The sequence below is a fragment of the Larimichthys crocea genome, chromosome XIII, assembly GCF_000972845.2.
Source record: "Larimichthys crocea isolate SSNF chromosome XIII, L_crocea_2.0, whole genome shotgun sequence".
NCBI classification, from domain to species: Eukaryota; Metazoa; Chordata; class Actinopteri; family Sciaenidae; genus Larimichthys; species Larimichthys crocea.
In genome coordinates this window covers 6,766,021-6,793,068 of record NC_040023.1, presented here as the reverse complement: position 1 = coordinate 6,793,068, position 27,048 = coordinate 6,766,021, and the positions used below count along the sequence as shown (strand labels likewise).

Genomic DNA, 27,048 nt, shown 5'->3' with positions numbered 1-27,048 from the left:
AATGATTTTCAGAAAGTACAATCCATCCAACAATTCTGAGACAAGACAGTTTAGGCCCGTGATAGCACAATGTAAAACATTAGACAAAGTCCCTGAGGTGCATTGATGGGTTTACATTGACGTTTCAAATTTCAATATGTCATTTCTGCTGCTAGGGGCATCTCTCACACCAAAGCAATAACAAAAGACATCATTTGGTGATGTTGTGAAGTAGCATGGGATCATGGGAGTTGTATTCTTCATTGTTAAATATTGACCATTGCCAGTGATTGTCATGTTACATCATGTCACAATCGTCATCTTCCTTCCTCTCCCTCCCCAGAAGTAAAAGCAACTAGAGGAGAGAGTTGACCAAATTAAATGCACCATAAATAAAATAATAGATTTCTCTGGGTTTGAACATTGTTGGAAACATCTGGAGACACTGCACAACTCAAGAAACTATATATCCGTATAAGGTACAGTCATTTTTAGGCATTTCAGTGCAGAAATGTTACATATTCTGTCTTCTGCTTCACTTGTGGTGTGCAGCATTTTCAACATCATTTTAGGCTATGACTGTGACATGAAGGATAATTACCATAAACAAATGATATGCTCCTTCTCACAACAATAGTTTTGTGCTCGCAAGCCTGTCTCCAACTTCCTCTCAATCTGCCATTGCAGAATGTTGACAGCTCCATTTGTACTGGAAAAAACTGCAGATGATGCACTGTCAAATCAAATCTGGAGAGTGCAAAAATACTCGTCTTCTGACTTTTGTTGCGTGTGGCACCTATACTGATACCCATAACTCTAAAATAAGCTGGTATTGATGTTAAAAATACACATAAAGTACAGTCTATATATATATATAAATCATTTTGCCTCTGTAGTATAGCACACTGGATTTCAAATGAGACTGAAACCAGAGGGAAATGTGGGTGGCATCTTTAATTTGAAGATATTAACATCCACATTTATTGAGTCAACAGAGCAATATCGAAGTGTATGCTCCAGTGTCAGCTGATAAAAGTAGATCGCCATAAAAAGCCTGGTGACATTTTGATTAATGTTCCTTGTTCTAAAAATGCTTACGTACATGAACGCGAAGATAAACCCACATAAACACGGCGGTTCTCCAGTATCTCCACTTCAGATGATATATCTTGAGAATATACAATGATGGCATGTTCTGTTTCACTAGTAAATGTGTCACATGTTGACAGATAGGTTAAGATGTCATTTCACTAGAATGTTAGCAAGTCCTCTAGACTACATGAAGAAATGCCCTTAAATGCAATTTAGGCAAAATAATCTACTTTCCTTCCTCCTTATCCTTACTCCTTATTTTCCTCACTCCTATTTTCTCGCATTTCTACTAGAAGTAGCTTGACATACAACGTGTGTTGTATTTAGGGATTGTTATAACAAATGATTGATACGCTCTCGACTTTAACCTCATAGTTTTTGTTTTGATTGATACGCTCTCGACTTTAACCTCATAGTTTTTGTTTCATTTCAGATCTAATTGGTCTCTCTCAGAATTTCAAGGGTACCCTGTGTGCGTGTCTGAGCATGTCAATGATGTACTTGCAGGTGTCCGGAGAGTCTGCGCCCAGACACCGTCAGGCCCTGCTTACTGCCATGCAAGAGAGACTGTATCGTCACCCCGTACAGCGACTGGAGCCCCTGCCCATCGACATGTCAAGCAGGTATATCCGGGCTTTTTGCTGGCTTCAGGTTACACAGTGAGGTTTTTGCAGTGTTAGTGGTCATAAAAAGCTTTTGTACTGCTGTGTTTCTCAATCAGCGAAGCATACCAAATACGCTCATCATTATTTCAGCACAGGCAGACAGACCATAGACTCATCATGAACACTGACACAAAATACCAAAAATTCTATTTGAGTTGTTACATGTTTAATAAATGTTATGGAATCATAGTTTTTCAATTGAGCTTTTTCTAAAAGGAAATTTTAGAGTTTTCCTGCAGGAAATTGGTGGAGGTGGTAGCTTTTTTAAAAAAAATTCTATAAAAATATCTCTTGGGTAATATTTTATAAAGCGATTTAATATTCTCATGGCGTTAGTAGAGGCCATTGCCAATTCCATGGGGGCGGGTTGCCTCCACAATACAGCTGGTGGTGTTGGCTAATTTGGAAGCTATTTGCCAAGCATGTAAGGCGGGTTACTGTAAGTAAGAGAGCTCGTCTCAGCCTCAGTGTTAGACATATGTGTGGCTGTCATTCCCTTGTGTTTTACTTTATGTATTGGCATAGTTTCTCCCGAGAGGCATCTGCTGAACAAATCCTTTAATCACTCCATTATTTTCTATCTGCATCCATGTGTTTTTCGTAGCTCTATTAACGGTGTCATCGGTGATTCCATCCCCAGCTGCTTCTGTCACGCTGAAGTGTCCTTTAATGTTGTGATATACTTTACTCTTCACACATATGCATTGACAGGGAATCACTATTGATCCAGTTTGTGTCAAAAATACCACCTGTTCTTCTACTTCTGCAGTCAAAACAAAATCCATGGATACCAAGCACACACTTCTGCATTCAGCACAATCTCTGGGGTGTCTTGGTTATTCATCCAAACCCATAGAAACTACAGAAAAAGACACTCCTTATAACTGTATGTGTTTCTTCTTCAGTATCAAACGTAATCCAGTCATTGTTGTCTCTACATCCGTAGTGTACGGTGCAAACAGAATGATAGTGACATCCCTGCTTTACAGTGGTGTATATTCACATAATGTGAGGAAATATAAGCTGCTACTCTTTAGTCAACGTGGTTTCTTTTTCCTTGGAACACTGACACTCTCGTCTATCCATTCATATAAAGATGTTTATTGTGCACTAAAAACACGTGAACATGGAGGCAAGTAGCTTGTCTTAATGCATGTTTGGATAGGAGACAGGCCATGACCTTGAACAGGATAAGCAATATTCTGTTCAGGATTAGTATCCACAGTAAAGCATGCAGCACAGCCATCTGCAACTCTTGCCCTTTGTTATCTCAAAGCTCTTTATTTCCGTATGACGTGAGTCCTTAATAAATGATCCTCCAACAGGGAGCACTGGGACTCTGGCATTGTGAGGAACTGCAATCTGATATGATAGTCCTGATATAGACGTGGACTTCCTGTTAAGTCAATAACCTCCACCACCCATGGAGTTGTATTGGATACCACAGAGCAAATGATGGAGATGGCATTCAATATTCCACTTGATTGTATTTGCCTCCCCTCGAAGTGATGACTATCAGCAGAGGGTGAGCAAATAGATTACAATACTAAATAATTGAGACTAATTGGGCTTCATTACATGGGCAGATTTAATGAAATACAGTCAGGAGCAGACAAAAGATCTCTTCTTTTCAAATCTGGGCCATCCTTGAACCAACATTCACTCTGCTGCATTTAGTATTATGTGTGTATATATGTGTGTCTTTGCTTAGGTGGTAACACCAAGAAGAAGCAGTACAGGAAACGTATTGTCATCCAGACACCGGCCAATGGGGGACAAGACTGCCCCGAAGTGCTGAGTCAGGAGAGAGAGTGTGAGGCTCCATCTGTCTGTCAGGGATACAGGTAACTGAACAAAAACACCTGCACACATTACTCACTGACATCCTCTTTGTTTCATTTTACAAGTAGGCGTTGTTGGTAATTTTTCATGGCTATGATATCTCTAAATGCAAAATGGTCTGTAGTCAATTTAGCACCATAAATTAGTACCATATGGCTGCAGCATCATCCAGTTTTGTTGTTGATTAAATTCAGTATTTATTCTAACGTTGAGAGTTCTAGAGTTGATGCAATTATTTAAAATGAGCTGTAAACATTACCCTACATTAGTTGTTTACAGTATGTCAAAAATGTCTAATTTAGGGCCAGCAGTAGAGTTCCACTGGCATTAAATGATTACTCCACCGACTGAACACTGCGCTTCTAAAACATTACATAACACTACACCTACATGGCACACTCTTACACCTTTTTAATTATACCCAGCTCATTTGATTTGCCACTACTGCTGCTGTTCGTAGCATTTCATAAGCCCAAGACATTGAGTCTATGTTCCTGATGTTTCCTTGTGGAGGAAAGGAGGGGACAAGAGAAGAGTCTAGATGACAAATTGTAACTCTGTACATACTCCTTAATTCATGTGGTGTTGGCTGACCAAACTTATACTTCGTTATTCAGCAACAAAGCCGAAAGGGACTTAAACCAGCAACCTCTGACTTGTTCTTACATCAAAGTTCAAAACACCTCTGATTCTAATGTGTCTGTTTTTTAGATGGAAAACCCACAAGTGGCGGCGATGTCAGCTGGTTCCATGGTCAGTTCGTCAGGACAGTCCCGGAGCTCAGGAGATCTGTGGGCCGGGCATGCAGGTTCGGGGTAAGGACAGCCACAGTTACACACACACACACACACACACAGACGACACAACCTTTCACATCATATTTTCTTCTCTACATAAACACATTAGTGAAACAGAGCAGGAAGAACAGCGTGACCATGACCAGTCATCGGAAAGAGGCATGTGACTGAGCTGAGATGTGGTTTTCGGTGGGGATCTGGAACCATTGATCATATCTTTCCATCTAAATGCTCTTGTTGCGAGAGCCTGGGACAGGGGTGTTGGCATCAAAGCAGTACCTGGGGACTGCATAAAACTTTAATCTAGCTGTAAGAAAAATATGAGAAGAGGGATGTAGATGTGCAGCCTGTTCTCACTCCCAAGTCATCAAATACAGCAGCTTGGTCAGTGGCTTGACACTTCAAACGATGACGCTATAGATACCTCTCTAGCATCATAAACTGACAAAGATACATGGTTATATTAATGTATTTAGGCTGTGTGATGTGAAAATTAGAAAATCTCCAAACAGACCATGTAGCATTGCTTTAAGATGACTTGCTGAGTGTATCCCTAATGCCCGTGGCCTGGCCGAGTGTTATCAGCGCACACACTCAGACTCCTATTAAAGTCTCAAAGACAGGGGGCATTATCTGATTCCAATGATGAGCATCCTGCTCCTCCATCTTGGGAGGCTCTTGTCATTATGTACCATTACCTGTAATAGTATACTCTGAGCTGGAGAGACACAATTCAATACAAGCCTCTTATTCACCAACTCACTCAATACAACTTGCAGAAGGCCATTTTACATTTCCCATGGATGCCTGTGCATGTGTGTGGGTGTGTGTGCGCAGTAAATGTTGTGGGTAAAAGAAAGGAAGTCTGAGAGATACTCTAAAATAATGATTTGTATTTTTTTTTTATTGGTGTTTTCATTGATAGCATATTATCACCTTTTGTGTGTTTTATGTTTTTGTTAGAAGTCAGAAATTGTATTGTAGAAACACCGTGGACACATTGAGTTGACATTCACATGATTCACAAGTCGACCGCAACCCACAAAATGAGTTGTCTCCATACTCATACAACTCCATTTGCTCCCTTACCCGTTGTAGCTGTTTCATGCCGGAAGCAGGATGGTGGGCAGGCAGACGTTGAAGAGTGTCTTAAGTTTGCCAGCTCCATGCCGCCTCTCACGCAGCCCTGCCAGCTGCCCTGCCAGGAAGACTGTCAGCTCAGCAGCTGGTCCAAGTTCTCCCCCTGCACAGCCGATTGCGTGGGCGTCAGGACCCGCAAGAGGATGCTAGTCGGTGAGTGACAGACTTTAACTTCCAGATTACATCAACCTTTACAGTAAGATCATTCGTTGTGAAAAGCTGAATTTAAATTTTAACTTTTATTTGTAGTTGACTGAGCGGCATCAAGGCCTCCCTGGTCTTTTCTAAATCTGAATTCCCAGTAGCAGGCTTCTACTAAAAGCAGCTGAGCAGCTGGAGGATCCCTGCGTTACTTACGGACCAATAGTCATGAAATGGCAACATTTTAATCAGTTATAAATCATGTGTTTTTTGCAGGTAAGAGCAAAAAGAGAGACCAGTGTAAAAACCACCAGATGTATCCCGTGAGCGAGACCCAGTACTGTCCATGTAACAAATACAACGCCCAACCTGTGGGCAATTGGTCCGATTGTGTCCTACCTGAGGGCGGCCGCATGGAGGGTCAACTGGGCATGAAGGTCCAAGGGGACATCAAGGAGTGTGGCCAAGGATATCGTTACCAGGCCATGGTGTGCTATGACCAGGACAACCGCATAGTGGAGACTTCTCGCTGTAACAGCCATGGTGAGTTTTCCATACTCAAATAACCCACTAACCCTAACTCTAGCTCTAACCCTAACTTATTTTTAGAGGCAGAAATCAAAATTGAATTGGAAAAAACAGAAAAGTTTACCTCGGATTATTATTACCTATGAGTTACCTCGAGTTTTACAAGTTAAAGCATTGTACATCAACGAATTAAGAATGGTAACATGACTTGCACAAATGGTAGGTGAATGGACCTATCTTATAACATCGTCAAACTCTTACGGAAGCCAGTTGAGAAGAAGTGAAATCATCTTTCCCATCAAGGAAAGCGTTCGGTGTTATTCTTTGCTCTTCTTTCAATGAAGAAATGATCTCTACTATTCTATACTAGAAGGACCTATGCTAAACTCTTGAAGAACTACCATTGTTCTTCGGACAATCGCTTTTCTTTGTATAACACCTCGTGTTAAACCATGCCCATAGCTGCCTATAGTTTCTTATAAGATGCTGATTAGTCTGATCCACTATGGTTCATAGCTTGAAGCCTGGCAAGATAGATTTAGGTGTGATCTTGCAAGTTCAGGTGCCTCACACAGTAATGTCCTAATCTTAAATTTCCAAAACCTTGACGTTGACAGATCACAAAATTACCATATGTATCTATGTTGTGTAGCTCCAATGGATAAATTTGGAATGCATTGATAAAAAAACTATTTTGCTGACAGACCCTAGAATGAGTCACTACCAGTTCTCTTCACTGTGATTTGATTTTTGGTCATGCTGCAGGCTTTAATGCAGAAAACGTTTAATGTATTAACTCTGAAATATGCAAAGTTGACAACAATTGTTTTGCCTCACACAATCCTGACGATCGATCGACTTCTTAGATAGCTCAAGGTCAGTTATCAGCGTGTCCTTTTATCAAACCTCCAGTGTAAATTCGACAATCAACCATGGGGAACTTGGGCATGTATTTGATGCCAGCAGCCCAAATCTGTCAGGCCACTTTGTGGTGAGCTGTATTAACATTGCACAGTATATTCCAGTAAAGGGAGAAAAGGGAATTAAGAATCAAAGTGCTGTCGTCTTCTGCATCTTAGCCCAGGGAAAATACAGAACACATCAAAGCACTTGGGGGGAATGAGCGTGTCTGTGTTTGCTCATTGAGAAACACATCTCTGAGTCAAAGCTTTCCTCCCAGTATGGGGCTGCTTGATGGTAACTGGCTATAACTGTAAAAAGATACTGGACTCTGTGTCAGTGCTGCTGCTTGCTTTATCTCTTATTTAGAAGTCTCTGATTGGCTTCCTTTTTTATAAGATTATTGTGGGAGTAACATGGTAATTGCTTGCTCTTTCCTATTGATATTTGCCCTCTGGCTACATCTAGATACCGGTGATGTTAGGTTTGTTTATAGCAGGGGTCAGGAAAAGGAGTGCATGGGTGATCTTGAGTCAGTACCAGTGAGTAACAGCGAGAATGCTTTCATGCCTGAGGAAAGTTTCTGATTGGCAGCAATGCTAGTGGTTTCCCTTAGAGTCCTGTCCAACCATCAAATCCAGGATCTCATCTTCCTTACATCTACTCGCAGCAGGTTAGATCAATATGCAGTCAAGATATTGTCAAAAATCATACTTCCCACACTTTTACTGCAAATTTGACATCCTGCAGTTATTTATTAATGAACTTCTGTCTTGTGTCTTTTGGTGTTTCCAGATTTCTTCCCTGAACCTTTGTCTAATTTCTCTTGACAGCTTTGAGAGAACAGCTGTATGTTTTCACATGCTGTATATCTGTACTAAAGCCTGTCTTGTATTATGTGATTGGTTCCAGGGTATATTGAGGAGGCTTGTATTATCCCTTGTCCGTCTGACTGCAAACTGAGCGAGTGGTCCAACTGGTCACGTTGCAGCAAGTCCTGCGGCAGTGGAGTCAAAGTTCGCTCCAAGTGGCTCAGAGAAAAACCCTACAACGGTGGGAGGCCGTGTCCTAAACTGGACCATGTCAACCAGGTGAGAGAGGTCTCACTTCAAAATGTTGTTGTTAATGTTTCAACAAATGTGGAAGGATGTGATTTCTGTTTAATTCTTGAGCGCAGTAATCTGAATTACCTTTTTTTCTGTTACTCCTTTCTCTTCTTTGATGAATGGACTCCATCCACAGGCTCAGGTAATTACACTGTTTTATGTTTTTTTTCTGACCAGTGTTAATCTGAATAAATGTTCCTGCTGAGGACTGCAGATAAATTCCAGAGCTTGACAACACATACAAAATTCAGTTTTTCTACTTTTTTTTATTGCATTTCCTGTGCAAGATCAGACAGGTAACTGTGGTGTTTTTGTGTCAGGTCTATGAGGTGGTGCCTTGCCTCAGTGACTGCGGGCAGTATGTCTGGGTGGCAGAGCCCTGGAGTGTTTGGAAGGTCAGCAATGTGGACCTGAAGGATAACTGTGGTGAAGGTGTTCAGACCAGGAAAGTCAGGTAAGATGAGTCAAACGATGCCTACCCAACCAGACACAAGACATTTCTCAATCTGCATTTGTGTCTGTACTTGTGTTCTCGTGGGTTTTCGCAATGTCACGAGTCGGACAAGTTCCAGTTCAAAGTTTGAGAGTGTTCTTTGGCCCACCTGATTTATCAAGGATAAACTAACCCAGCATGCACTTGGCATCAAAGAGCAATGATGATGGAGGACAGCCAGACTCAAAACTGTTTGCTCCTCCTACAACTGTCGCTGTGTCACCAAAGTTAGTTTTGTGATTTATTCAGGCGAGAAATGATTCATTCTATGTGGTCGATTTATCAAAACAGTACTTACTTGAAAATTTCCTCTGATGTTTTTGAAGATGGGAAACATATAAGCCAGGCAAGTCAGCCTCCATGGTCATCCGGAACAGAGCAGTCTGATCTCAGCAGCTGTGGCGTCTCTGATGTTTTCAAAGCATTTTAAGCATGCGACAGTATTCTTTTTGGAAGATAAACTTTGATCTCAGTAAAAGTTGGTGCCAAATTAGTTTGGAAGGTTATAAAAAAAACAAATATGCCTACTGATGTTTCAATCACTTTTAGTGTATATTGAATCCTATGCAGACATGGAATGCGTAACGTTGCTGACTTCATCTATCTGTTAAAATAATGCCTCATGATGACAAGAAAGAAAGTTTCCCCACTGAAGCCTTGAATAATGACCCTTGTGATCACCAGGGACAGGGAATGTGAATCCATTGATTTATTCTGCAGCTTTTTTTTAATAATACAGGACAGTAAACAAGCAATAAATGACAGTGTGTTAAGTTTAATTCCTGTTTGCTCACTTGCTGCATGCTAGATTATCGTGTTATTTCGCCCACCCTTTTGGCATTAATGAAAAGAAGGGATGCTGTGAAGACTTAACTTGGACCAATGTGTGCCCAGGTGTATGCTGAACACCATAGACGGGCCCTCCGAGCAGGTGGAGGACTACCTGTGTGATCCAGAGGAGATGCCTCTGGGGGCTCGCAATAGCCGACTGCCATGCCCCGAGGACTGTGTGTTGTCAGACTGGGGATCTTGGAGCCCATGTCGACTGGTAAGAATGACACATTTCCTGCTCTGTCACTGCACTGCTACTGTGTTTAATGCACAAGAGGTAGATAGTCCTCAAACTGTTGTTGGTATTTTTGGGGAGCAATTTTGCTTGAGAGATAGGAAACAAGGAAAGAGAGAGGGGAAGTGATCTGCAACAAAAGTACGAAAGCCAAGATCACAGTAGATGGGGAGTGTTATCATGACTGGAGAATTAGTCAGCGATTTGTGGGAAGTGTGATCAAATTAATGCAAGCCTTCTGTTTGCTATTTCCTTGTCTTTCTCTCTCTCCAACCATCCAGTACACTAGATCGCTAAGAAACAATAACTGTTGGTAACAGAAAAAAAATAATTGTTTGTTTGGTGATTAATCAGTCTGAAATTTATCAGACTAACGGTGGAGATTGAACTGAAATCATTCTGTGGTCCTGATAACGACATTTGACCTTATCTGACTCTCACAGCTCTTTCATATAATCTCAATATTACAAACACATACATTCTTCAATAAAAAAAAGTTAGCCAATGAGATAGCATTGAAGGATCTAACTAGACAAATCAGTCTTTTTCCTCCAGGGACGCTGCTTCAAAGCTCTTCTCTCCTCTGTGTCTGTTCTACTGAGCTATTTCAGTGACGCCACTCAGTATCAGTAGTCCAGCAGAGCCTCGCGTGGAATATGCACTAGTAGAAGGGGAAAGGGATGGGGAGGAGAGAGCATCAATAGCTGGGATTAGAGGTGACTTTGAACCTGGGAGATGAGCTCCTACCAAGTTGGCATTATGATGGTCTGTAGCTGTGAAGACGGGAGGCAACTATACTGGCACTTTGTCGGGAAAAATGTGATAGTAACAGCTAAAAAGACAGATATTTGGTGGAGAGTTGCTGGAGACCAAAAACCAAAGAAACTCCACCAATCACCTGATCTCCTCACGGTGTTTGTGTTCTCAAACAAGTGAAGCATGTTCACTTTTAAGTTGAATCCCATACCGTCACCACCTCCTGCAAAATTCACGAAGAGACTGCGAGGAGTCGGTGTGCAGACATTGTTCTTTTCATGTAACGCTTCAAACTCCACATCACAAGGCAGCAGAGAACACATTACGTTTAAATGTGGTGTGGGCACTGTGTTTGTATTTGACATTAACAAAGGCTTTTGCTTGTCATGTGTGCACGTGCTCAAACGGTATTGATGATTAAGTCATGATCTTGTGCCATCCTCAGCCATGCAGTGGGAACAGTACTCGGGAGAGGACGGCTTACCCGCTCCGCCAGCCTGGAGATGGGAAGGTGTGTCCTCCGACCAAAGAGACAGAGCCCTGCAAACAGAACAGCAACTGCTTCCATTACTCCTACAACATCACCGGTGAGACTCCATACATTAAATATGGTGTTGGTAGTACATGAGGCTGCATGACTCTGTGAGTTGTTGTTTCTGATGAAACGTCTCCCCGCAGACTGGAGTACCTGTCAGCTCAGTGACAGAGCAGTGTGCGGATATGGCATCAAAACACGAATGCTGGACTGTGTGCGTAGCGACAGCAAATCTGTTGACCTCAAGTTCTGCAAAGAGGTAGGCTGTGTAGCATTTCCTATTAGAGCCACTGTTTTGTTTTGTTTTTTTCTTTGAGATCAACTGAGTGAATAAAAAAAACCTGTTTTCTCTCTCAGCTCGGCCTGGAGAAGAAGTGGCAAATGAATGCTTCCTGTGTTGTGGAATGTCCCGTCAACTGTCAGCTGTCTGATTGGTCACCGTGGTCTGAGTGCACCCACACCTGTGGGCTGGCAGGTATGTCAGTTTATGTCATGTTGTGATATAAAAACAACCATGTGCATGTTGAGGTGTCTCCGAACAGGGAATCTCAGTCGTGTCCAACCTGGCACCTCTCCAGCGAGCAGGCCACACTCCATACATGGTCTGACTTGAATCGTGACCCTGCAGTTCCCAAGACAAGTTATCACATACTGCACAACAAGAAGTCATTCATGTGCTCAGAAATGTGAAAATTTGGACATCTACAATTCTCTGACGTCCATTTACTGATGAACGGTTGGTCAAACAGAAGCAGCAGAGGCTGAGATATCCAGAAGTTTTTGACCCTATTATGGGTCACTACCTTTTGATTAAGCAAGCAATAGCATTTTTTCATCAGACCCCATACCTGCCTGATGAATATCCATGTCTTTCACACTTTAAAACGTGTTACACATGTTAAAAAATGTAGTCTCTGAGCCCAAATTGAACTACAAAAACCTTAAGGATGTCATGGGGATTATTTTCTCAGACAAAGCTCCTTCAGAGCCCCAGAGGACACTCCACAGTTCTCACAGGCTGAGTAGTATTCACAGTAGGAGTTCCCCTTGATGACGCCATACTGCAGTAACAGGAATTATGATGGGAGGAGGATGACGCTGCTAGTGCTGCATCATTTAATCAACTAATTGTCTACTATCGGCAACTATTTTGATAATCAATTAATTGTTTGTTGTTAATTTATCAGAAAAAATATCAAAACAAACAAAAGAAGACATCATAGCACATCACCTTGGACTTTGGGGAACAGTAGGCAACATTTTATCGATGAATCGATGAAATGATTGCTAGTTGTTGCCCTAGCTGGGACATCAATATCAACACAAGCTGTTCTGGAGCATTCAATCATCGGCAGAGGGAGTTCAGGCAGTCCGTGTTGGAACAGATGTTCAAAATTACACGTTTTATCTGAACTTCAAAGGCTTCTTGTCCAATGTTGGCACAAATGTTCAAAGGTTTGGCTTCACAATATTCAGCCGTGACTTACTACTGCTCTCTTTTTAAGTTCTCAAAATAGCACAGCAAGGTATGGTTAGTAAATATATTCATCCTCCCACTCATTAAACCAATGATTTCTTGGAGATTTCTAAGTTGGAAGAATTGGATTGGAAGGACAGGAAGTATTAAGATTTTATATATGACGCAGTAAATAGTTTTATATGAAATTTCAGCATGGCAGCCTCTTTACATAGCTCAAACACCATCACACTTTCATCGCCGTGGGTGATCTATCGCTGCTGTGGGTCGGCAGTGGCTCGGCTCTCTCTCTCAACTCCTACGGTAATGGTCGGAAATCAGAAACGCTTTATGATGTGAGAAACGATGGTATTATAGCCGTAAACCAACTGAGAGCGGGATAATAATGTCCTCGCATGTAATTCCATAGGATCAGGCCATTGATTGGCGGTCCATTACGAGTGTGTGCTCTGGGGCTCAGGGAGCACTCTCCTCTCTACAAGTCCTTGAGAAGAGCAGCAGCCAGAGGCAACAAGAGCAAATAGTAGATATGAAACCAATACAGGCTTTAGTTATTGTGGTAACCTTAATCTGTCCCCGGGCGACAAGGATTCCTTTCCCAGTATGGAGAGACAGCAGGTAGGCCACAGGAAGAGAGGGCCTCCTCGCTTTCCTTCCTGTGTTTCTTTTTATCTCCAGGCTGGCTGCGAGGACATAACTTCCCTGGAGGAGCTCATTTCTGTTCCCGAGCCAGGAATAGTAATGAGCTGGATTTGTTATTTCAAGCAAATGAACATACCTGGAAGCAGCAAGGTGCTGTTATCAATCAAGCGGTATAAAAACACAGCTATTTTTCCTGGATGTTTCCAACCTGTGTGCATAGATAATCATGGCATTGTGTGTTCTCCAGCCAAACACTGATAGTGACAGCTGGCACAGGTTTTTCTTTTTGCCCAGCAGCTCTCACCGCTCAACCCCAAACACTGCCATGGCCTCCTACAGGGAGACCACTGAAGCATGAGAGTTTTAATGGAGGGTGATGACTGGTTTCTGTGGGCGCGAGCATCTCTACTGCAAAGCAACCAGGGAACAAAGCAGCGCGTGGACGTGATGTTTGATTAGGGGTGAAAGAGGCATTTAGCTTGGCATTTCATTTTTTATTTGTTTTGCTTATGAAGGTACGTTATTGATGCGTTCACTTCACCAGGCTCGGTTGTTTTAAGCACCAGCTAAAAATGATTTCGGGTAAACAATGGATCAAATGGCGATATATAATTTGTTGAACATAGTGGAGCATTGAGCAGCTGGTGAAAGCTAGAGAAAGACTAAATATTAGACTCTACTGGGCTACAAATGAAGGCTAATGTTGAAGTTCGAATCTTGTAGTTCGGTGTCGGTAGGTATATTTTTTAACATGGAAAGAGCCAGATTAGCTGATTTCCCCCCCTGATTCCAGTCTTTATGCTAAGCTGAGCTCATTTCTTTCTGGCTTTAACTTCATTCCTGATAGTGTCAACAGTGGAGATCATGTAAATGTCTCTCCACAAACGTTTGGTGCTCTAAGAATATCCTTGTTTGATCGTCTCCATTCAAAAGAATACCGTAAGAGACACTGTATCCGAGTAATTCCTGAAATGCTTTGCAAAATGATGATTTTTGAGACCTACTTTTCCATTTTGTCCCATTATTATTGCTATCATTGCATTATTGCTGAATGTAGTATCCGTTTTAGGTGGTGCGGTGGACGGAAACCACAGGCATTTCCTTTGAGACGGCAGATAATTGAGAGTTTTCTCACATTCCTTCCCCCGGGGCTCTCTGTTAAAATGCAGAGTGAATTTGGTAAAGGGCACTGCTACCCCTCATATCCTCTAACCCAAGACAGTCGCTTGTTCAATTTTAACACCACAAAGAAATCTAAATATTCAAAAAGGCTACAAGGAGGATGATGAAGCCCTAGAACTGCACGATAGATAAAGACAGCAGAATGTGTTAAATTGTGACACTGATACAGAAGAAAAGGAAAAAAGGAATTCAGACCTTATTCCTTGAAAAATTCATCCATTTGTAGAAAATGGTACCAAAACAGAAGCCGTTCAGTGGAAGTCAATATTATGATGCTATCTAGTGGTATCAACTTAATAGAAGTAAAAATTCTGGAGGCAAAATTTAAGAAGTTAAAGTTAATTTTGTGATTTTGTATCTCTGTGAATTCGGGAAACTCACAAAAGATAAAGATTTAAGCAGCAGGTGCCTCGACTTGTCTGACTTTAAACCAGGATTTATCATTGTTGTACGTGCAGAAAGTTTTAATTGGCACACACGCCCTCACAAAAGCTTATATGAGGCGTCACGTGGCAACAATCTGTGACGCCTCAAACTGTTCATGTAAATCCAGCTTTGGCTTGTTGGTCCATGTCGTCACTGGGGTTGACTGCTGCCTGTAAGCTGCATGAGATCATCATCATGGCATCGTCAGACTTCCCTGCAGGAGTCACGAAAGACATTACAGATCTGTTTTCATGCATTTCTTGTAAAGGTGGATGAGTTTGTAAAGTGACCCTGTTCACAAGCTTTAGTGGTGAAGTTAAAATGGAGCGACGTCTTCGAGCTACTTCACATGACCTCACAGCCCACAATCATCCAATCCGAACACGGCCAAAAATGTCCCATGTATGCCACCATCATTACCATCATCACCACCCCAGCATCCACCTGCAGACTCCAGGGGGATGAAATCATATAAAATCATATATGCCTTCAGATTTTTGAGTTTCATCGACTTTTTCATTTTTGAAGTGCTGTGAGTATGACATGACTCTGTTCACCTTCCTCAGTGTTTCTACCTGGCCTTTATTAGAGGCCGGCCTTCATTGATTTATGCTGGCCATCATTTGAACGCCAGCTTTCATTTGAGGATCTGCTGTAGCTCAAGTGGTTAAAAAGACCCAGATCTGACCTTGACAGACAAATCCTTATCCACATTCACATTCCTCCAGCTGCTCTGAACTGAACTGTCTTCCTGATCATAACAAGGTCAAAACTATGGACGGGTCAAATTTCTGCATTTCAATCAACGTCCTCATGAATAAATAATTCATTTTTTTTTTCCCTTTTTATCTGCTTTTCTGCAGGCAAGCTCTTGAGGAGGCGGACAGTGATCCAGGCTCCCCAGGGTGACGGGAGGCCATGTCCGTCCCAGATGGAGCAGTGGAAGCCGTGCCTGGTGAAGCCTTGCTTCAGCTGGAGATACAGTGCCTGGTCTGAGTGCAAGTCTGAGGTCAGTCAGCCTCCATCTTGCTGTCTGTCAGAAAACTGCATTCATTTTGAGATGTTTCATTACAATATTGGGAAGGATATATATTTTTCTCTCTTTCAGCATCAGTATTTAGGATCGTTGAAGTAATTCAGCATGAAAAACAACATTTGAAGCCGCTATGTGTGGAGTTTGATAGAAAACTTTAACTTATTCTGTTTGCTGACACTCAAAAACAGCTGGAGGAGGATGTAGCCTGCCTCCCTTTTAAAGTTTCTGAAAACTTTGTTACAGGTCTTTAGTGTTTATCTTTAAATATTCATGAGTAAACAAGTAATTATTGTTATTTTTATTATAAGTTTTAACACTGCAAAACTCAGCTATGTGTTTCATCAGGAATGTGTGGGTGATGACAACAGAAGCAACCCCACAACTGGCACGCACACCTTGATTCAAACATTGCTAGATTCTGATCAGGACTCGCTCACACTGTGATAATTTTGGACTGAGATCAGTTTATTTCAGTCTTAATCAGTGGATCAGCTCAAAGAATACTCATACTGTGTTTTCACTTAGCAGACAATTCCTTTTTACAGTGCTCACTTATACGAGGATAGAGACAAAAGTTGACCAAAATGGAGGAAGCTCTCTTAAAACTATCTCCCACAACACGCAAGTAGTTTTATGATCGAGCGTCCAGCACGTAGGGGTGCACACAAGATTTGCTGTTTCACTTTTTGGTTTGACCGGTCACTTCGAGCCTTCAATCAATTTAAGGGTGAAAAATGTTCAATGTCCTGAGAGGGAAAGTCGTGCAATCATTAAAACACAAAATCTAAAAATCATATCACAAACTGTATAACTTTCTGACTTTCACATCCTTTTCTAAACTTGTTCTCTTCCTCTTTCCTTGCCTGAAGCATCTTATTACTTTGACATGCTGCTGGACTTCACAGAACAAAAAAATCTTCTCAAAGATCTTTGTTTTTGTTTTGTTTTTCACCATGAACAGCAGCTCATCATTGGCACAAAGTTGCAGCTTTTTTTTTTCCAGACAGAAATTCAATGACAAAGGGCAAAAAAAAAGTTGAATCCTGAAGCTAGCTCTTCATGATAGAATTTTCTGTACGAGTTAAATATACCCCAAATATGAAGGCGTACTTCTCTCACACACATACTGTATGTTTCTCTTCTGCTCTATCAGGGGGCGAGGTGTGGAGAAGGCCTGCGCTTCAGGAATGTGTCGTGCTTTGTGTCCGACGGTTCGGGTCAGCACGACAGCAGTCTGGTAGATGATGAGCTGTGTGGAGATCTCGAGCCTTCGGTGGACGGAGATACACACATCGTCCTGCAGGAGACCTGTACTGTCCCCTGTCCAGGTGAGAAGACGATATGGGCTCCAACAGTGAGGGAGGGACATGATCAACAATCCTCACACGAATCAACAAAACCAGTCCTGATTGATATTTTAAAGGATTGTTTCAAATTATTACAACTTATCTTATCTTGTTATGCAGTCATAGAAGATCCAGGACTGCTGCAACATCTCTAAAAAAACACCTGATTGTCGAGGCAGTCGGTAGTGTAGTGGGTTAAGCCGCCGCCCCGTGTGTGGAGGCTATAGTCCTCGCTGCAGCTGGCCCAGGTTCGAATCCTGCATCGGACGGCCATTTACTGCGTGTCAGTCATAAATAAAACACCTGATTGTCCACATACTTGGAAGAGAAGCACAAAGGCATGTGGTAAAACTACAGAACTTACTAATGTAGACATCATCACATGACTTCTTGGTTCAATTTATGACATAGAGTACTTCCTGCATTGAGGCATTATAGTTGACATTTTGGGTTATCTCACTTCTTGGTTTTAGTTCCAAATTAAGTGATTTAGATAATCCAAGCCAGCAGAGCCACTTTTTATTAAAATCAATAATTGACAATAATGAGGGAAGAACTAATAAAAATGTATCCAGGTTGAACTTTAGTGAAATGAAGGTCAACATAATAATAGTTTGAGAACCGCTGAAAGGAACCCTTAAAACAAATTCCAACGCTTTCTGGCATCAGGCCTTTGTTGTTTTTTAGTCCCTGATGGAAGCTTGATGCCGTGACAGTAAAGGCGCTAACCGTCTTTAAAAGAGTGCGTTGGAATTGTCTTGAGGTTTTTTATGAAACAATATGATCTGTCTGTTCTGCAGAATTTTGTTAAATCAAGACTACAGCTGCCACGACACATAAAGCGCTCCGACTTGAAACTGCAAGACAGCCAACCGAAATATCTGACCTGCCTGAAATCCAACAAATAATCACAACAACTGGATCTCCAAAGTGGAACAGAAATTCACCCTGATTCTAAATCTTGTTGGGTCTGACCAATTCACGGTTAAAATTGAGTTTAACCAGTTATCTACTTAAATATTCAACAAGACAGACGACATCAAAATATTACAGTATGTTTATCCAAGCTCCGCCAATAATGCTTAGCCTTGGTTTTAACAATGACAACAATGACCTGTCAGCTGAAGCAATTACTGTTGAGTGCGTTTGATTGTAGGAGCTTCAAGAGCTCCAGAGTGCACCACCACACAATGTAACACTAATGTTAACAGGTAGGAGGGGGGGAGGTCAAGGACAATGCAAGAAGCTTTTACAGAGCCGATAATGCAGGTTTGCGGCAGTCGGTGGTCACTCAGTGAAACCTTTTCAATTGCTCCCAAGTTGCTCAAAAAAACAAAAAAAACTTGGTTACAGCAGCTGCAGGCTGTGTACAGTATTTGTTCAAGCATGTGTGTACATGCATACACAGTGACCACTCCAGTTTGGATTGCGCGTGGGCGCAATCAGCCCATAATCAAGTAAAAGGGCGTAGTGGGGAACACAAGGTCAAAAAGGACTGCCCGCGCCCATTCTGATTTCTGAGGGCAAAAGCATTGACTGTGTTGGTAAAAGTGAGACAGAAAATGTGATTATACACTTCTTTTCTTAATTACCTGATTTTTTTGGAGGCCGGTTGTCTTGATGATTAATTGAATGTGTAGAAATGTGCAGGAGCAGAGTGACCTATTTAACAGAGAATCTCGTCTTCGCTGAGAATATCGTGCTTCTGGGCAGATGATCGTGATGAAAAATGGATCAGGATTTTGGTGGGAAAGTATCTGAGAGTCAGTGTTTTTGACTTCACACACAGTGTGTGTTATTGACCTTTGCCCGGAAACAACCTCCCACCACCAACTGAATGCAACATGTCATCTCTTTCTATGACAGCTTAGAATAAAGATTAGTTTTAAAGATCCAGTATTATTCAGTTTGTTTTATTTCAGTTCTCAAATATTAAATAGGTCTGTTAAAAGATGAAGTTTTATGTCCCCTGATTCCTGATGTGCCCCGTTTCAGTTTGGCGTTCATGCAAACTCAACCTAAAGTCCAAAGTTTTTTAAATTTTAAGCTGCTGTCAGTAAAACTCAGCTCTTCCTGCTCAGATTCTTTTTTTTCTACAGTAAGAGTCTAGCAGCTACATTTCTAAATGTTTTGCCATGCTCTCAATCAGATCTCATGGTCATGGTCACAGTTGTCATCGTGCCAAGAGATTGAGCAGAACTGAGTGGAAAGCTTTGGAAAATTCTGAAGAGTGTACAATAACCAGGACCAATCTTTATTTTTTATTTATTTTTTAACTAAACTTTTGTATCTACCAGACTTTAAAAGGCTTGATGAATGGTTTGTGAATTTACAATATGCATTAGATAAATTGCCAGCTCTTGTTCAGCTCAGTAAGAAAAATTAAGAACATTAATCATGGCCTTGTTACAACTGCTCGCTTTTGCTTTGGCATAAACACTTTTCCTTCAAATGCAGCGCAGTGATTTTTAATTTGCATTTGCAGGAGAGTGCTACCTGACAGACTGGACTGTTTGGAGTCCGTGCCAGCTAAGCTGCGTCAGTGGGGATGACCTGGGTTTTGGCTCAGTCCAGGTCCGATCCCGAGCCGTGGTGGCCCAGGATCCAGAGAACCTGTTGCAGTGTCCAGAACAGGAGCTGGAGGCTCGGCCGTGTACAGGTCGGGAATTTAAAATGACACATTATAGGAGTACAGTTGTTAAACTACAGTGTTATGAAAGCTTTGCTCTTCCTGCAGAGGGCCAGTGTTTTGAATACAAGTGGAGGACCGGACCATGGAGGGGGTCATCTCGGCAAGTTTGGTGTCAGCGCTCAGACGGACTAAATATCACAGGTAAGCATAAAATACATGACCTGCTCTGTTGTGTTAACCAGTCTTTGTTTTGCATTTTGACTATAGTAGTATATAATTCTCAGGACTAAGAGACAGACATAACATACATACAGTAAATGGTCACCGAATATTGTCAGTCTTCTTTAAGCTTTTGCAGTTTTCATTCCCTTTTAAACATCTTCCACACTCCTATACATTGTTGAATAAATACTATTTATTTACCTTACTGTCCAAAAGTCTGAATTTTATGGCTTTTGCACTCATACTCACATTCATAAGGGACAGTATAAACATTTTTGGGGTGCAGAAAGGAGCTGAGACATATATTTCACAGAATTATTCATATCTTCTCTGGACCGTATCCGTTAACTTAAAAAAATAAAACTGTAATATCCTTTCTCCAAATCTTGCATATTACAGTAATACAGTATTGTTTTTTGCATTAAAATAAATCTGTTAATGGAACACAGTTCAATCTACATATCCACCAAATCACAGATTAGAAGCGAAGTCCCACATTTCTGGCATGTGCAAACAAAAAAAAATATAACACGTCACATTTACTGAACCGTCCAAACAACCAAGAGCTGCTAAATGAACAGTAATTAACACTGTATGACTGAACGGGCCAACTGGGCACAGCTGCCAGATCTCAAGCTGCTATAGGGATTAATGATCTTAAATTTTTAAAAGGGGGCTTAAAAATGCATAAATCTGGGGATGAGAAAAAGTTTAAAACCTTCTCTGCTCGCCAAAAAAAATTAGACTACCCTCTGTTCAACAAAAAGAAGCAAAAAAAAAACATAACAACACACCCCCACCCGCACCCTCAAATGACCCATCCAATAATCTTTTTTCAATCCCAAACTGAAGGTTTTTGGTAAAACAGCATTTTACTTCTTGTTTTTTTCATCCATTTAGTTTGTTTTTAAAGAGTCTCAATTCATCCAGTTGGTTCGACACAGTACTAGACGGATTTTACAACCAATAAAATTAGATGTCTTTAGTGTGACAATTTGTTAAATTAAAAGTCAAATCTGTCCGTGTGAAATCAGACCCTTGACACTGTGACACTCAAACAACCCGATCGCGACCTTAACGAGTAAAGCTGCCACAGCGCGGCTCCGATTCATGAGGTTTTGTCATGTCTGCGGCAGGGTGATAATAGTGATAAGCATACTTAAAACTGTCTCTTCCAGAAGTGTCAGAATCCAAGATAGCTCTCCAAGCATTTCTTGACAGCGAGAGTTTCCGGGAAACTGTAAGCAGATGAGGCTTTAATCTGCCGCGGTGTCACAGTCAAACTTTAATCCCCTTGTCCATCACATGTCAGGGTTAAGCTCTGTGCTGATAGCATTGTTCTCCAGTGCCACAAAGCATCGTTTCTTATCTGGTGTACCGGTTGAAGACGAGCTCTCTGGAAGCCACGGCATCTGCTTTTATTTACAGCTCCTGCTTCATACAGGCCTGGAGCCATGTCATATTTCTAGGCTAGGTGAACATACAGTCAGTCAGTGCCCCCCAAAACTCCAGATGGCGTGCCTGTGTGCGGCTGCTCTGATTGGCACACTGTATCTTTTTTTTTCCTTCTTGTAAATGTTTCCTTGCAAGCAGCGGCCTTCCCTTCATGAATATTCATACGGAGCACTCTCCCCGAGCATGCCGCCTAATAAATATTCAAGAAGCCCCGATAGATTACCATGTTTTCGCAGACGTGTTTTACTGAATGTCTGCTGGTTGGATCAATGTCACTTATACTGTCTGACTATGTTATCCAGCTTATTTTATCTTACAGTGGGAATACACACCCCGGATGAACCTGATCACCAAATGACTGAATCATAACGGTGCTACAGACAAAATGATGAGTTCATAGACAGGAGTGGAGAAAAGTAAAAAAGGAAAAAATGCACATACCACTTTACTGTAAATAGCATCGTCCCTCTTATTTGTCATTGTATTGATTTACTCCAGAGTGTGGGAAGTGAAAGCTTTGCCTACAGGCACTTTATTCCATACAAAGATAGGACAATATAATTCTCCCAGTGACCCGATGTATGACTTGAGGTTCATTCTAGAAGTAAATTGCATAATGGAAAACCAGTAATCCCCAGTTCAGAGTTGGAAAGCTAACCTACTCCATGATCTGGTGATTTAGTTTGAACTGAAAAGATGTTAAATATCTAACCAACTTGGATGTTTATAAATCAAAACACAGTAATTATGTCTCCTATATGTCAGTGATTAAACCTTTTGTATAACTCACAGCGGTCAGTACTGTAGCTTTAAGGGTCGTGGCAGCAGCATGAGCATACAGGATATCTATATGGTTCAATGAGGGGGGTATAGAAGAATATATATATATATATATATATATTTTTTTTCTGTTTTTCTGTTTTTAAAATAGAAACATGCTTTGTTCTCGTATTAGTATCCAATTTCAATTTTTCATTTAGTTATAAAGGTGATTAATGTGATTTTTGTTGGACAATTAGTCCCTTTTGGGACTGTTTCATCCTCTGCATGAAACAGCAACAGTCCAGGATTATTTCAGTCATTTTTTTATTTATATAGCCCATTATCACCAATGTGCCCCAAGGGGCTTTACAATCTGCCAGATATACATAAAACATATGTACGCAAGACATACAGCACTATCTAGACTTCCCTCAGTAAGATAGGGAAAAACTTAAGGATTCTCAGCAGCCTCTCCTTGAAATAACAGACATATGATAGATGTTGTGTGTACAGAAAAGACTGTCAATCAGAATGAAATAACAGTAGATACGTTGTAGACGTATATTATATAATGAATGCATCCAGGAGGACGTTGAGCAACTTCAGGAATCGCCAAAAATGGTAGACCTGAGCCACACAGGTCACAGGTTGGAGAAAAACAACCCACACAAAGGGAGAAAAAAGGACAATGTGCAAGAAGAAAGGCTGAATCTCCTGTAGGACGAAGATCCAGATCCAAAATGTCTGTATTGAGGCACCCATAGCAAGAGAAGAGAGAGGTTCCAGTACAGAGAAGCCTAAGTGAAAATAAAAGACAAGGAGGTGCGATAGGGAAGCGTAATCAAACAGAGGGTCAGAGAGATGCTGTGGTCTCACAGTATTCTCGACAGCAGGACAAACATGAACTACAAATACCAGAGTTACTTCACTGACACTGAGACTGACCTGTCGGATGGGAAATAGTAACAGTTACAAGGAAATCAAAAAAGCAGAAAACTGGAAGTTAAGGTGAAAAGTTGAGTTCGGATTCAAAGATCCCAATGGAGTCAGACACTGATATCAGCCTTTAGCCTGCTGATCTTAGTTTTAACTTTGGTAACACATACAGTAAGATTCCTGAGAGTGGTGGGAGTGGTACAGTATGGAATATGAGGAGATCAGACATATATAAAGGACCTTGGCAATTTAAATATGTTTTCCATTCAAAAGTTCAGGGAAGTGGTGCCACTTCCAACTCCTAATCTTTGTACTGTCCTTGTGGGGAACAGTATACTATCTGAACTTATTCATTAGATTTGCATTGGGGGCATGGATAAAAGTAGGTCCATCAAATGTATAGACTTGTGAATTTAATAATTCTGTTTTCATGAACTCAAGAATAAATTAGATTATTAAATGAGGTGGTCAAAGACCAAAGAAATTTCATCTGGAGAAGCTCTGCTTTGTGGTACGAACAAGATGGTATCATCAGCATAAAAAATCTACATTACAGTACTGAGTTGGACAATGGACACTATTTGTAAAATGTATGTATAGAATATATAGCAGGGGCCTAATACTTATCCTTGTGGAACACCTGTATGACTGATATAGGAGCATGGCTTGAAGTTAATGACAGCTCACAATGAAACGCAGCTTGTTTTGAAAAAAAAAGTAAATTTATAAAGAGTGCAGTGCAACTTTGCTTGTATAAAACAAGTTAACATTGTTGTTAACAACTATGACAGTTCTGTGAGGAGGTCTAAAGGCTGACTGGTTTCTTAAAATCATTTTTATCCTTCGGGATGGCATGGAGCTGTGAATTGACAAGTGATTTTAGGATTTTAGATTTCAGCTGTGTATCTCACAAGAATTACTGAGGTCTGGGTTTCAATGCAGTAAATCGTCACATAAAGTAAAATATAACTCTTTCACAGGTATTAAATGACTTTGTAATACACCTATACTTTCAGCCTTCATGCAATGTGGCTGCAAAGGGATGAATTTGAATGTGCCCGAATCACTCAGGGATTTAAGTAGAATTTTTAGTCCTTTTCAAAAAGAGCTAATTATCAAATATTTCCAGCACCACTATCCATGCTAAGTATCACAAAAAAGAGATGGCTGCAGCTGCTTGTAACACTTACTACCTCTAGTTCAGCAAAATGGAGAAGTGTGCAAAAACGAGTTAGAAAACTGGGCCGCTCGCTGTTCCTGTTCATTGATTTTTGTGTTTTTCTTTTTTTGCTGGACTCTCATATTGTTATTGATTGACTGCACGCAAAGGTCTGACAATGTTTCTCACATCTTGCAGTGATAGAAACACCAGCTGTCAACCTCTCACGCTTGAGTTTGATCTGTTGGCCTTTGCTCCGCAGGTGGATGCCCAGCGTTAACCAAACCGATGGCTGACCGATCCTGTGACCCGCCCTGCACCAAGCCACGCTCCCTGTGCACCGAGGTGAGTTTTGTATGAAGTGATGACAAATATATTGCATACATCTGTGGTGTTACGTGTGGCCAGGAGGTAGAACTGTGTGTGGGTGTGTGTTTGTTTCTCCCCACCCCTCTCTGTCTCCCTCTCTCTCTCAGACCTCAGGTGAGACTTATTGTCTCGTCAGCTTGAGCTGACTTAAGGAGGTGTCTCTCTCTCTACTTTTTCCCTGCAGGTGACCTGGTGAGAAGGTTGAGGCTCTGGTTTCCCCATGCCTGTTTAGCTGTTTGGGTTTTGTTATTTTAGTTTTGGTTCGGAGGTTCCCTGGTAGTCCTGTCTTCTGTCTTTTCTTTACCTTTATGTAGTGGGTTGTAGGCAGGTTTAGTTTGGGGGTGGATGCTGGGTGTGACGGCCGTTGGCTGGCTCAGTGTTCTCTCATCTCGTTTTGTTTGTTTTGGCCAGGAACCTCCAACCCTTTTGTTTTGTTATTTTCTTGGGGAATTATTTTGTTTGTTTTTGAATTAAAAAAGAAATTATTGGTTTAGTGACAACTTTTGTCTTCATGTTTTCTTTCAATATGTTTCGGGCCTTGCGAGCCCTTGAGGTCCGTAACAGTGGTCAAATCCAGATTCAGGACAAAAATAAGTTTTGCAGTGGTGGCCTAAAGGTTAAAGAAGTGTGCTTGTGACTGAAAGGTCATCGATTTAAACCTGTGACTCAGCAGAATAAATCTGGGTGGGTAAAGTGAAAAGAAGCATTTTCCCTTCTCTTAGCCAGAGACATTTTGACTCACAGCTTTGACTCACACACATACAGGACCATTACCATTCACAGGTCTAGAAAGCACTCATTCTGTCTTCTTGCATCTCTCCGTGTCTTTTAGTGTCTCCTTTTTCTTGACATATTTTGGCATTTCTTGGTGCTTTTCGGCTCCCTTGGGGACTCCTTCATCCTTTTAGCTTCTCTTGTCTCTCCCTATCTTTTGTTGTGTTTCGGCAGATTTGGCATCTTTTGATGTCTCTTCAATGTCCTTTGACATCTCTTGTCTCTCAGTGTCTCTTGGCATCTTTTGGTACTTCTGAGTGTCTTTTTTGTGTTGTTTCTCAGCATCTCTCTTGGTTTCTCTCTGTGTAATTTCACATTGCTTGTCTGTTGGTTACTCTTGGTGTCTCCCCAGTATATTGTATTAGTAGTTAACCCAGCATCAGGGTCCCCCAATTGGTGTAACCTAACCCCAACCCTCTCTACTCTATTCAGCCTCTTTTTTAGGCCTCTGCTCGAAAATACCATACCCAAAATAAATATAGTAGAGAGGGTTAGGGTTCCCCAATTGGGGGACCCTGGAGCTTAAGAGGTTGAGGTTGTACAAACCCCCACTATCAGTTTTGTAGGTTCACCCCTGACCCTTCATTTTCTTTCTAGACATAACCCCACATTATAATCATGTAGATCAAGTAGATTTCAGTAGCCCTCAGGGGAATTTAACAAAACAAGCAATGTTAATTTTCAACATACAAGTACTAGCCACAGCTAGCTGTGTCCTGCAGCTACTTCATTGCAAAACATATTTCTCAGTGACTCCTTTCAACCACGTTAGAAAATTAATCAGAAGTTCAGAGTCCAGGAACCGTGGCTGTAGGCCTCCAGTATAGAGAGACGCTATGCTGAAGGCCAGATTGAGCCCCAGACCCCCTGTTGGGATTAAAGCAGTGCATTTAGATAGTTTAAGGAATCAAAACAGGGAAGAAGGAAAAAAAATAAATTAAAGGAAAGTAAACACAATAATCTGACTCACTTGCTGTTGCCACCCCGTTGTTAAGCTTTTCCCATTATCCCTTTTTAACACACCTGGACGAAAGCACTGCAGGTTAAAGAACAGCTGCTGCTTTTTTTTTTTCCAGAAACACACAGCAGCAAAACAGAGACACCTGCTTTTAAGCTTGCAAGCAGTGCAGCTTAGAATACACTATCATGAAAAATCCCTTAGCCATTAGCCCATACCCGCCTGTCCTTTGTGGGGGCCATGAACAACTCAGTGGACGGGTCAGCAGTCTATCAGGCGGCTGACATATGATTCACAAGATCCTTACGGGCATATTATGCAGGATTTGCAGCACTTGCGTATCATTATTCCTCTGTAAGATGGCTCAGTTATGACTCAAATTTCTCACTAAGTGGTGAGTGATATCTGATTTACAATTTTAGACCATTTTATTCCGATAGTTCCTGCATGGCTGCTTTAGGTAAGATAGAATTTAACACGTGTGCATTGAGTTTGGTGTATTGTATAAAACACACCATCCATCCACCCATTTTCTTCCACTTCATCCCATCCATGGCTGGATTTCCTGTGGCAGCAATCCAGCAGTCCCGCTCTCCAGAAATGTTTTCCTTCTCCTCCTGGGGTATCCTGAG

The 27,048-nt window shown here is 41.4% G+C and overlaps 1 protein-coding gene across 1 annotated transcript in view; it reads left to right on the top strand.

The window, feature by feature from the left end:
- Positions 1-27,048, top strand: part of thsd7aa (thrombospondin, type I, domain containing 7Aa) — a 122,666-nt gene that overhangs the window by 86,868 nt on the left and 8,750 nt on the right. The window contains exons 9-25 of the mRNA XM_019259691.2: positions 1,579-1,694; positions 3,448-3,580; positions 4,290-4,393; positions 5,474-5,668; positions 5,933-6,199; positions 7,997-8,175; positions 8,327-8,332; positions 8,511-8,644; positions 9,578-9,731; positions 10,951-11,092; positions 11,184-11,299; positions 11,398-11,515; positions 15,631-15,776; positions 16,957-17,131; positions 19,635-19,808; positions 19,887-19,982; positions 24,578-24,660. Of these exons, the coding sequence (XP_019115236.2) occupies positions 1,579-1,694; positions 3,448-3,580; positions 4,290-4,393; positions 5,474-5,668; positions 5,933-6,199; positions 7,997-8,175; positions 8,327-8,332; positions 8,511-8,644; positions 9,578-9,731; positions 10,951-11,092; positions 11,184-11,299; positions 11,398-11,515; positions 15,631-15,776; positions 16,957-17,131; positions 19,635-19,808; positions 19,887-19,982; positions 24,578-24,660 (2,338 nt within the window). The remainder of the gene's footprint in view (positions 1-1,578; positions 1,695-3,447; positions 3,581-4,289; positions 4,394-5,473; positions 5,669-5,932; positions 6,200-7,996; positions 8,176-8,326; positions 8,333-8,510; positions 8,645-9,577; positions 9,732-10,950; positions 11,093-11,183; positions 11,300-11,397; positions 11,516-15,630; positions 15,777-16,956; positions 17,132-19,634; positions 19,809-19,886; positions 19,983-24,577; positions 24,661-27,048) is intronic.